The sequence below is a fragment of the Pezoporus wallicus genome, unplaced genomic scaffold (assembly GCF_028554395.1).
Source record: "Pezoporus wallicus isolate ANWC-B61680 ecotype Strahan unplaced genomic scaffold, APGP_CSIRO_Pwel_v1 scaffold_6362, whole genome shotgun sequence".
NCBI lineage: Eukaryota > Metazoa > Chordata > Aves > Psittaciformes > Psittacidae > Pezoporus > Pezoporus wallicus.
Window position 1 is genome coordinate 6,228,223 of NW_026637663.1, and position 12,382 is coordinate 6,240,604.

At 42.2% G+C, this 12,382-nt stretch overlaps 1 protein-coding gene across 5 annotated transcripts in view; it reads left to right on the forward strand.

Annotated features, from left to right (window-relative positions):
- Positions 1-496: 496 nt before the first annotated feature.
- The window catches only part of AFDN (afadin, adherens junction formation factor), a 113,563-nt gene continuing 101,677 nt past the window's right edge, over positions 497-12,382 (forward strand). For all 5 annotated transcript variants that reach the window (XM_057406954.1, XM_057406951.1, XM_057406952.1 and 2 more), the window contains exon 1: positions 497-873. In XM_057406954.1, the coding sequence (XP_057262937.1) occupies positions 763-873 (111 nt within the window). In that variant the 5' untranslated portion in view covers positions 497-762. The remainder of the gene's footprint in view (positions 874-12,382) is intronic.

Below are 12,382 nucleotides of genomic sequence, written 5' to 3' on the forward strand. Positions count from 1 at the left end.
CACCCGCGGGGTCTTTGTTCCCGCAGCCGCCCAAGCCCCTTTGTTGGTGTGAGCGCCCGGCGCGAGGCCTGCTGCCAGCAATGCCCCCACGCTCCATTCCGCCTGCCCGCGCCCCTTCACCGCGCGGAGGCACCCGTCACACCTGGCCCCGCCGCGCCCCAGCCCCCCTTCCCGTCCCGGTGGAGCGGCGGGAAGCAAAGGAAGGGGAGGGGAGGGGGCGCCCTCCTGAGGCGCGCGGCCGTCGCCGGGAGGTGACGGCTGCGGGAGCGCGCGCGCGCGCCCCGGGAGGAGGAGGAAGAGGGGGAGGAGGGCGGGCTGTCCGGCGGCCGGGCGGGGGCGCGCATGGGACGGTGTGTGAGGGAGCGAGCGAGGGGAGGGCGATACCGGGGCGGAGAATAGGCGGCCGCGGCGAGTCCGCTCGGCTCAGGGCAGGCAGAACGGCGACAGACGCTGCAGAGCCGGGAGACAGAGCGGCCGCCGCGCCGGCTCGGGGCATCCTTTTTCCTCCTCTCCGCCCCTCCCCCTTTCTTTTTTCTCTCCTTCCTCGCCGTCCTTCGGGGCCGATCGCTATCGGCGGCGCGATCCCGGAGCGTTTCCGCGGCGGCAGTGCCGGCAGCGGCAGCGGGGGGAGCCGGCCCCTCCCCTCCCCAGCCGCGACTGGGGGACCCCCTGCTCCGTCCCCGTCTCCGCCCCTCGCCGGGGCTCGGCGGAGAGGGCCCGGCCTCGGCTCGGCTCGGCTCCCCGGCGGCGGGCTCGGCGAGGATGTCGGGCGGCGGCGGCAGTCGGGAGGAGGAGCGGCGCAAACTCGCCGATATCATCAACCACTGGAACGCGAACCGGCTGGACCTGTTCGAAATCAGCGACCCCACCGAGGTGAGCGACTCCGCCGCTCTCTTCCCCCCGCCGCCCGCGGGCCGCCGGGGAGGTGAGGCACCGCGCCCGGGCCAGGCCGCGCCCGCCTCCGCCCCGCGGCCAGCCTGGCCCCCCGCTTGGCCGGGGGTTTCGGGCATAGGCCTCCTCCCGCTCCCCGGTAACGCTCGGCCCGCTCTGGCCGGGGAGGAGGCGCCGCTCCTCTGCAGGGAGGGCTGGGGAGCGAGTGTCGGGCCCCTTGCCATGTCCGGAGCAGCTCGGGGGAAGGCAGGTTGCAGCAGCCGGGGAAAGAAAGGGAGCGCAGGGCCGGCGCCGTCCCCTCCTCCCTCTCGCAGGCACATGCCGGCCCGACCCTGCGGGACAGACGGCTCCGGGGCAGGAAACCCTCTGGGAGCTAGAGGTGGTGAAAGGAGGCGGTCAAGGGCGGTAATACAGAAGCTACCCCTAATCCCAGGTTATCTCCGTGGGGTTTGTTTTTTTTTGTGTGTTTGCCTGTGAGTTACACAGAACCGAAAGGCGGCTGGTGGAAGAGAAGGGCTGAGAAGACTGATTGTGGGCTTTTATTGTTGTTGCTGCTTGCTTGTTTCTTGAAACACTCGGCTTTGTGCAGAAGGTGCCTCGTCCAAGGCGACCCGCTGTACTTCAGCGGCTGCCCGAGCCGCTGGTGCAGTCTCCGGGGCAGCTTTCCCCGGGGCGTGACGGGCGGACGGAGTGCTTTGGCTCGGTGCAAAGTAAATATCAGGAGCAGGTTCGTAGTCCTGAGTTCACATGTTGTACTGGAAAAACACAGCGGGTAATTCCTTCCTAATGAAATGGGTGTTTCTAATGGCTGAGAGAGGCTGGGTTTTACTCTTCAAAAAAAGCCCTAATAGCCAAACCACACCCTACCGCTACCCCTTGTCGTGTTCCCTGTGGCTGGTTAGTGCTGTGCGTCTGGTTTGAAAGCGGTGGGGGGGGGGGGGGGGGGGGGGGGGGGGGGGGGGGGGGGGAAGGGAGAGGGCTGGAGAGGCAGGTTACAGCCCAGTGTGTGTGTGTGTGTGTGTGTGTGACAGCCCGCTGAAACCCTGCTCGGAGGGTGGAGGCTGGTCATGTGCATGTTCCTGGGGAAAAGTAGGAAACTCACACTTGCTCTTGGCCTGGCCCTGGTCCCGGTTGTTTATTATCAGAAGCCTCTGAGAATTCACGTTGGCTTGGTCTTTGAGCTTGCTGCTGTTTCTGCACCCAGGTGCTGTCTGCTAGTGTAGCCACGAAAGAAGTCTTGAAAGCAATTCTTAAGATTATGATGGCTTGAAGAGAATTGCTTTGGGTATATTCAGTTCTGCTTGCTACATGCTGTTTCGTGAACTCCAAGGCAAGGGCTTTCTGTGATTATTTTGTACATCTTGCAATATTTATCATAATTAGAGCTTCTTGCTTGCGTTGGTTAGGTTTTAACAATATCACTCTTGGCAGACAAGTCGCTTGTTCAGAAAAGCAGGCTGATGCTAGCGTGAAGGAGTACTCCTGTTTGAGAATAGGTACAGTCTGTCTGGAATTGCAGATTGACTGCTGACTGTAGCTCAGTTTTTGTCCATTCCCAGTACATTCTAACTTCAACTTCTTTTCTTTGTGTTTATGGCAGACTGTGCTTCTGTAGTTTTATTGGCAAGTAGTTTAACAAATAATACCATTTTTTAGGTCAGCTTTATGTGTTGATCATAATTAACTAGACTTTGCACAAAAGCTACCAGCTTTATTGTAGTTACTGTAGAAAGAAATAATAATTTTACTTGCATTAGCTCCACACTTTGGCAGTTAAGCCTCTGAACCTGTCTAGGAGCACTTACCACTGTCAATGATGACATTTCAGTTGAACTATGGATAGTAAAATTAAGTGCATGCATATCTCTTTGAACAGTTGAGCTTTTTAGACTACTAGTTCTAAGAATGTTTAGTAAGTCTGCAGGTGCATTTACAGCAAACAGTAGGTAACAGTTTTATAAATATATTTTCAGATAATTACAAATGTTCATGTATTTTTTTCACTGTTACCTTGAGCTGACCCAAATTCAGCAATATTATCAATGCAGATGATGGTGTGATTCATAGGTGAACTATTTATCAGCTTTACTAGGCTGCTCGAGAGCTGACAATCTTCTGTTGTTTTCCCCACTTTTCCAGTCTCAATTTGGCCACAAGGCACATCTTGCTTATTGTAGGGGCTGCATCGAGCATGGCACCTGTGAAGATGCAGTAACGTGGATGTGACTTTTGTTGGCTGTGCCTGAGCTGGGTTGAACTGGGTCATTTTAAACTGTACAGACATGGTTGCAGGCCTGCAGGGTTAGCTTTCCAGCTAGCACATATCCGTACTGCAAGCTGTCACCCAGGAGCTTCTGGTTGTGTTTATCGTGGTTCAGATACCCAGTCTTGATGCGTTAATAGTGATTCTTCGGGCATTTCTTCAGATTAAGTAACTTGTCTTCTAAGTTTCCTACATATATGGAGAGAATTTTCCACTTCCTTAATAGTAGGGTTTCAGGGAGGTATATATTGTCAGCAAAGAAAAGGAATAGTTAAATCTAATGTAAATTGACCAGAGCTGTGACAGCATAGCTTAGACCAAGACAGTGAAAGGTGCTTGCATGTGACCTACTGATGTACCTCGGTGTTAGTTTGAAAAGTCTAATTCTTTGGTGAGACACAATTGCTCTAATTCCATTGGGTCCTCACCACTTACATTGACAGTATAAAATGTAACTTGGCTTTGAATTCATAGGGTAGTATTTTGAAAGCACTCTAAATGTGTGTGTGTTTTTTGTTTGTTTTTCCAGATAAGCGTTTCATGAAATTAATCGGTTGGAATTCCTGTTAATATTTTATTATGTAGACCAGTCCTAAGGAATTAGAGATTTGCATGTCCACTTGCCTCTTCTGAGAGTTAAACACAAATTATTTCTTAAAGTATATTGACAGTAAGATACTGAAAAGCAAATGCCTTAGGTAGGGCATATTGAGTTCTGTTAACTTTTTCCTAGATTGTTGTGTGATGTGAACAGTCAACGAAGTCATTCAGTGTTACTTTTCCCCAGTGAAACAGGGATGAAGGGAACTTTGTTCCATGCTCAAAGTTGAGTGTTCTTCTGTGTCTCCATGTGAGGAAGACTGAAGACTTACTGGGAGTGAGGGTTTCCTATCTTCACTTCTGTTTTTGCTGATGTCACTTGTGGATTCAGGCTTGAGAGCGAAGTGGAAACTTCAACTTTATTAGATATTTACCTATTCTAAAGCTGCTGTTCTGAGAAATCTGGTAATTTGCATCATTTTTGTTCTGAAGATTTTTGGTGTTTTATTTAGAAAATAGCTGAGAGAAGCTCTGCGGCTTGAGAAGCTTAGAAATGAGCAAACCGCAGACTGTGTTTAAAGTGTTATGATTCTATGATGCTAGGTCCAGACCCTTGCTAAATATGTCTGTAATACTGGTACTAATTTAAATTTGATTAAGCTTTCCTGTCTCTATTGTAAATGATGAGGCAGCTATTCACTTTTTCAAGTCTAAGAAAAATCCAGGAGATTTTGGGGAAATATGGGATGAATCATGTTTTTGTTTGTAGATAAATCAACAGTCAGATTCAAAGTGAAACAGTATGGTAACTCTTCTTTAAATCTGTTTCCCTTTTCATTCCACTTTCACATTGCCTTTGTTCCAAGTATTTCCAAGTTTCTGGATGCTCTTAGTATTTGGTATGCCTTCTTTATTTTTCTTGTTTCTTTTATTTTTTTCTTGGGGTCAAGGATAGAAATGCAGTAAAAAGACTTAGATCTTTTGCAGTAGTAGGTAATTGATGTTCTGATCTTGACTTAAGTCTTGGGTGATTACAGTACTCAGTTTTCAAAAAGGAGTAAGTTTGAATTAATGATTAACAAGTGCATAGTTTTTCAGAAGCTTGTATATAAGAAATTATTTGCATTTATGTCCTTTTTTTAAATTAAAGTGTATACATCGGTTGCAGTTTTGTTTTCCGATAGAGAAAGCTGTTCTAAACTGATCTGATATACCTATGTATTAACAAAAGTAGAAAGATCTAATCAGAAAGCTTAGAAAAGCAGCATTGCATTATGGGTGATTCTACTAGTGGAAGTGTAAGTGATAGGGAAACGTCATCTAAGTGGTGGAAATGCTTGTGCCCTCTGAATGTGTCAGATTCCAGTAGTTTTAACTAGTGTGACCCTGCAAACTTGTATAGCTCTCAAGAAGCTGATTAATGTGTCTGAAAATACTATATTTCTGAGTTTGTCAAACCTATGATATGGAAAATACATTCTCTTTGCAGCAAATGTTTAAGCTAATATTTAGGCAGCCAGGAAAGGTGTCTTAGAATCTTAAAAGCTGGTGCCTTTGTGTTTTAGTGAGCAGAATATTTTTCAGTAACTGCTATCACTAAACACAGTTTAAGAGGAGGTAAAAACACTGAAGTGTTACTTTGAGGTTAGCCATTTCTAGTTGCAGATTACTGAGTCTGTTGAGTTCTGGTTTTGCATTGAAATGGCTGGAGGAAAGAAGTCAGGGACTCAGGTCTGCTCATTTGCATCAAAAGAGCTATTTGGAGACTAGTTTTCTTTTACAGAGTAAAAGTGAATATGTCTGTCTCTTTACAAACGAACTATAACCACTGCTATCTAGAGGGCAGTAAGAAATATGAGTTAAGATCTTGACCACAATCTACAGATACCATAATGTCATGAAAATATTTCTAGGAAGAAGCTTTATGCTGTGCTTTTAATATGCCTCATGTAAGATATTTCTTGAGTTAGTGGCTAATTAGGTCCATACAATTCAGGCATACTGGCTTTAAGAATTCCCTCCTGATGTGTGAATATGTTCCCTGCCTAAAATGCGATTGACAAGCATTATTTTTCAGTTGGAAAAAAAACCTGCTAGTACTCTGGACGTGTTAGAGGTTTACTTTGTTTGCACAAGTGTGGTTTTTTTTTTTGTTTTGCTTTCCTGACAAAAATAATTCTCTTTCAGAAAGGTTAAAAGAAAAAAAAACCACCCCATACTTTTATGATTTTTTGGAAGAAAATCTTGCTTTACAATTTGTAAAATCTTGCTTTTGTCTGTAAATGCTTTTGTCATCTAAATGGGGCAAGAGAAACAAGAGCTAAGCTGGGAGGTGTTAAAAGCTGAAGTGAACTGGTGTTTGTGGTAAGGATATAGAACTAAGAAACCGCTCGGAATTTATCTTTCTGTCAATAGTTTCTTGAAAAGTTGCTTTGTTACAAATGAAAGAAAGTAGATTGTGGCAATGCACAATTCCATGTGTGTTGCATGGAGAACAACTTCTTTTGACCAGTGGTTCTGATGAAGGTGGAAATGGAAAACAGGATGTGAAGTGGTAAACTGAATGTTACAATAAACTTAAGTGAAATCAAATTTAGGAGTTATTCCAGATAAGTAATGGATTATTTGTTCTGTCTTCCAAAATTAACTTCACAGTTAATGGAAGCCTCTACTGAAGTGTATTTGAATCAATATATAGGTAATTCTTGATTTTTAGAGATTTTTAGTTAGGAAAACTAATTAAGTATAAGATACATATTTAGTGATGCTTGTTTCGGTGAACAGATAGGTACGGGATTTTGCTTTTAGCTTGTGAAAAGGCCAAAGCCTGTTAATCCTTTCTGTTAAGGTGTTTATGTTGTTTTTGGAGATCTTTTCTCTTTTCACTAAAAAAAACCACAAACCAAAAAACAAACCAAAAAACCCGCAACAAACCCACAGAACCAAACAGCTGCAGTTAAATGCAAAAACATTTTAGGAGGATGGGCTTTTTTTAAACTGGGTATAAAATCGCAACGTATGAATGATTTCAGTAATTGTTAAGCAGCGTATTCACATAATTGCGTACTCACATAATTATGTTTGTTAAGTAGCTGAGATGAAGGCAAGTGGGCAACATGTTGCATTATGTCTAGCTCATAGCAGAGTTAAGAACTGCCATATAGACAGCTGTCATCTAGTTTTGTACGTCAAGATCTGAAATGGTAAAGTTGAGCGCACATTTCCTTGGAACTTTTTTGATATTTTTGTAAAAATATCATGGAATTGTAGAATGGTTTGGGCTGGAAGGGACCTTAAGGGGTCATCTATTTCCAGCCACCCTGCCATGGGCAGGGCACCTTCTACTAATGCAGCACAATATGTTTCTCTTTCTGTATGGAATCAAGATTACTGAAAGTGAAAATCCTCAAGGACCATTGTTTTTTCTGATTTGTTGGCTTTCCTTTGTTCTCTTTTTCTCTTTGCTTGTTCATTTCCTAACCTCCTTCCATACTCCTTTTCAAGGAAGGGAATGTAAACTTGACTGATTTGCATTAAGGTGCGCCTTTTGTTTTTATTACTTGCTAAGCAGTCAAGAATGTGGAAATTTAAGCTAAAATTTACAGTAACAACACTAATTTTAACATTTTCATTGAGTTCAGTGGCCTCTGTAAAGGAAATGTTCATATCTTTTCAAGTGGCGGCTCAGTGTTTTCTGTAGCCAAATATTGGAACCTGACTTTTTTTTCTGCCTTGGTTTATCTTTATGAATAAGGGGCTTAGAAATACTCTTTAGATAACTTTTTTTTTTTCAATGAATATTGTCAAGATAAAGCCTAACTGGGTATTAGGTAGTTCTTTTGGATGCACACATGACTTAGCTCATAATGCTAGTTAAACACTCTGAAGAGATTCTCCCTTCTCTCCTCCCCCTCCCCCTTTAAAAAGGATAAAAATTATCTACTGCTTTTCTGTAACTGTCCCTCTTTAGAACTTTGATATTCTAAGATTAAATCAGGAGACAACAGAGATAAAATTCTGCATTAGTAGTGGTAGTTCAGGTCTAGCAGTAACTTCTGAGCAATCTTCCTGGGCCTTACATTGCCTTGTGAACTTCTTCATGATGAACAAATGTATAAGGTCATAACTACTTTTTGCAGCGGGAAGGTAAACTTTCCATGTGATTGGTTGCCCTCAGTCATCAAACTGCACGTCTGCCTTTCATTGCTGTCTAGTTTGGTTCTCTAGCAAGATTAAAAAAAACCTGCTTTGACACGAAGTCCCATGTTTATTGCTGCTTTTTAATTGTTTAGTACTCCTGTTTTGCTGGTACTTTCTTATTCTAGGTGACTTTTACTTTTTCTCTGTTAGGCGTCTATAACTTGGTAGAACCATTTTTGTGTAATACTTCAGGATTATGGTCATCTACTTCTGTTAAAAGCTGTAGCCTCAAGGTTATCAACAGATTAGTATTATCATATGTTAGATTTCATTGCATTTTCTACAGCTGCTTGGTTTCCTTGTGTGCTCACCTATAAGTTAGACCCTTTGCTCAGCCTCTCTTCAGATCATCTTTTATCTCAGATAGTTTTACGAGGGAGCCATTCTGCTGATACCACCTTTCCTCCTTATGAAGAAGCTGACTAGATACTGCTTTCCACATTTCTCTCCATATTGGGCAGGGCTCTTTATTACCCTGCTTTGTCTTGAACAGTTGTGGTGTAGATTACTAATTACTTATGGAAATGTCTTCAAAGTTTGAGTCCTGAAAGAATCTGCAAATGGGACACTAGGAAATGTAAATAATATTCCAGTACACATACTTATAATCTGTCTTTGAATTTCATTCTATAAATAGAAGAGTTCATGATTGTACTGATGAAATTGTATATACTCTTCTGTAAGTTTGTCCAGTCAAGAGCAGGAATTACACATCATCAACTTTGCAAGTTTTAAGCTTTCACAAGAATAATTATCAATTCATTTCTTTTTACTCATGTATTCCAAGAGTGTAAGGTACACTAGACCTGAAAAAAGTACTCAAGTTTACTGTAGTGATTATTCTCAAGGACATTAGAAAACTGCTGTGATGTAATTGGAAATTGAGTATCTTGTTTGAATACACGACTCCTAATGCCAGGTCAGCTCTTGGGTAAATAGACCAGATTGTGTGATACAGCGCTAGTTGCTATAGAGTGGTGTCACACTGAAACAAAAAGTGGTGTAGATTAATGGCTTCAGGGTGGGTCTTTTAATTTATCTGTCCATTGTTTTTGTTGCTACTTTGATATGTGTTACTCTGTTGTAACTAGAACTATGGTATATGAAAACTCTCACAACAGTTTACTACCTAGTGCTACGTTATGGTTTCCTGATGAATTTTTTTTAAGGCTTGCTCTTGGTGAGTTGTATCCTAGGGCATGGCTTAATTTTTTGTTTTCTCTGTAGTGAAAGCACCTTTATAGTGGGGAAGAAGTGAAAGAATGAGCTGTCTGGCAACTATGTTTGGCAAACAAAGTGTGTTTTCTGTAGCAGTATCTCTGAACTCAAGTTTCAGTGCCTGGATTTTTCAAGCACCCCATGAGCTCTTTAGTAGAGCATTCTCTTTGTCAGATGAGTTGTCTTCTCAGTCCACACTTGAGTACAGGCAGATGCACAACTTAATTGCAGTGTCACGCTTGCAAAACCCAGTGGAAGATCAGAATTCCCCTTAATGAAGTTTAGTGGCTGTTGTATAGCCTGCAGTTGGGCAAAAGAGTTCAAACCACAAAGAAACTCTCACCCAATGAATACGTCAACAAAGGGTCTACTTCTGTCTGCCCTCCCAGAAAGTGCTCTACTTTGAGCAGTACATCAGCTTGAAATTAAAAATGACCCTTTAACTATTTTGGTTTTGTTCTCAATTTTAATAAAAACAATTGTTCCAGGTTCTGAATTCTAAAAATACCAGGACAGTGCTGTCTGTGTTGCAGTGTCCTCCTAGACAGGAAGATATTTATGTGGAAACAAACCAAATTGTTACCAGGTTGCGTTTTAGAAAGTTTTGCATAGATAAAATCATCTTTGTAATGTAATTTCTTTTATGTTGAGAAATCTGGCTTGTATTCACCTTCCATGTATAGTTTGATAATATTTACTGTGCTTGGATCATATCCAAGCATTGCATGCTTCTTGTAGAATGCTGGGTGTTTTATTAGGAAACATGTTATTTCCATTTAAAGTGATAACTGTACTGAACATGAATGCTATTCATTTTCAGTGTAGAATGGAATGACAGAATGGAAGTTTTAAGATTTAACATCTACTGTGTTTATTCTGGCTATTGAAAGACTGGGATAGATTGTTTTCATATCTGGAAAAGGAAAATAATTTGAAAATTGTGTTGGAAAGACAATGTTTACTAATGAAAATATTGCTCAATCCTGCTAATTGGTTTTGGTGGGTTGCCTGTTACGTCTAGCATTTGCTCTATAGTGAGGAAACTAAAAAGTGCAATTACTTAAGATTACTGCATTTTGCAGTCTAATTCTTTAGCTTTGTCAAAGCTTTAACAATAAACGGAGGGGGGAAACAGCTGTTCCCTACTTCAAAAGTTGGTGAAATGCTCTGACAAAGCCCTTCTTTATTTTGTGTATAAGAGATATATTGGAATGCTTTTGATAAAGTCTCCAGAAATACTGAAATTATGTCTAATATTACAAGTTGTTGCCATAGCACAGCAAGAGCTATTTCAATAAATTCAGCTGTAAATGCCTATAGCAAGTTTTTTTCAGGCAAATAAGAATTGACGTGTAGATTAGAAAATGAAGAGACAAATGAAGTAATTTTATGCAGTGACTGTTGGCATATTCACTGGAGCCATTTACAAGCATCTAAAGACCTAACCATTACAAAGTCATGAAATTATTACAGTCCCAGGAAGTGCTCAAGACATGAGGTGGGCTTACAGTCTGTCTCAGGTGTTTTAGACGTTTAACAAGGAAAAAAAAATGTAGAAGAAGAGAGGTATTGTCTCTGTCGTAGAACCTTTGTTAGGGTTTACAGTGAAACATCTGGTTTTCTGTTACCTTCTGATTACTGTCTGTCTGTAGCTTTTGACTGAAGTTGGCCTGTAAGGTAAGATCTGTGATGACCTTACAGTGTCTGAATTTCAGTGTTCAAAATCACTGAAGTAGCTATCAAAAAAGAATACCTTAATGGTAACAATGATCTTAACTGATACTGACTCAGTATCTTGAGTAGTAGTAGTTCTGAAGGAGTAGTTCTCAAGTAATTAGGAGTTATTAATTCCTATTGGAAGTAAATTCTTTGCAGGCTTCTACAGGCTCCAGAATACTTATGTCACACTTCACTTTCCCACCTGCATTAAGATTGAGCATGAACTCAGAAAATCAGGTCATCAAATTTATGAGAGATTAGAGGAATCTGAAAACTTTGCCTTCGCATAGTAATAACCTTCATTATCTTGTGTGATAACTGTCAAGTGCAGTGCAGAATTTGGGCAGCTGTACCAATGTGAGGCAGTCATGTACTAAAGCAGAGTAATGTACAACACTCTGATCGTGGCGGTCTGAAGTTTGTAAAAGCCTGTTGAAATACAGCACTTACCTAAAGTGTCTGTCTTACCTGCAGTGGTTCACAACTGTCACTAGGTCTTTGAGCAGCCCTGTGCGCATGGATGCTCATAAATACCCATATGCATAATTATAAATGCACTGATTTAGCTCTCTCAGTAAACCTGCTTATGTGGAAATCTCCCACGTTTCTCATACAGACACTCTGCCCTCAAAATCTAAAATGCACACCCCTGAACTGGACACCCAATCTTAGGGTGAAAAATGCCAGTTACAACATTTGTACCTGTTTATCTTGCTACACAGGGAGACCCCAGGAACATGGCTTTGTGATTATCCAGCTTTATCAATAGCTTCCCATAAGGTTACTGATCAGCCAGTCTTCTAGCACGTGCCTTATGGACTTTGGAGTTTGGAACGGGCAGACTGTTGCAGTTGAGCTTCTTTATAACCAGCTAGTCCTTGTGCTGATGGTGGCTGAAGCAGTGTTTTTTTTTTTTTTTCTAAGGGGGTGAGGGAAAAAGATGTTTATTTTTTGCTTGCTGTAATATTGTAAGTTTTCAGCTTGAGTGTTACCTATTCTGGGTACCTGCTAGGTAAAGACAGAATGAGTTTTCTTGATTAACCTTGCGCTGAATTCCTTAGCTGCTGCGAAGGGGTTCTTGCACCAAGGGGAAAAATTACTTCCTAACCACCTCAAAGGCTATTACAGTGGTACTCACAGCAGGTAGAACTAAATTTAGCCAAATCCTGAGGATAAACAGGGTGTTTATGGAGCAAAATGGGCAAGGCAGTTGCTCTAATCGTTGATACGTATGCCTTTTTCTTAGTTTCAACTCCCTTCTTCCCAGGGTAGTACCATGGAAATATCAGTGGTAGTAGAAGTCTGCTAGCAGAGTGAAATACCAGCATATTTCTGATACCATTATACCCTGAATTTCTGAGGTAAAATACTGAAGAGCACTGTTCTTTGCCGTGACTGATAGTTGCTTAAATAATCTGAAGCTTTTTCTACCTCAGCAGCTGTAAAAGAGGATGAATAGTTCCATGTGTGTGTACGTATATACCTCTGTTTTGCAGCCACTTCATCAACCACACCTCAGCACTTCTGAAGCACAGTAAGACAGCTGGTAGC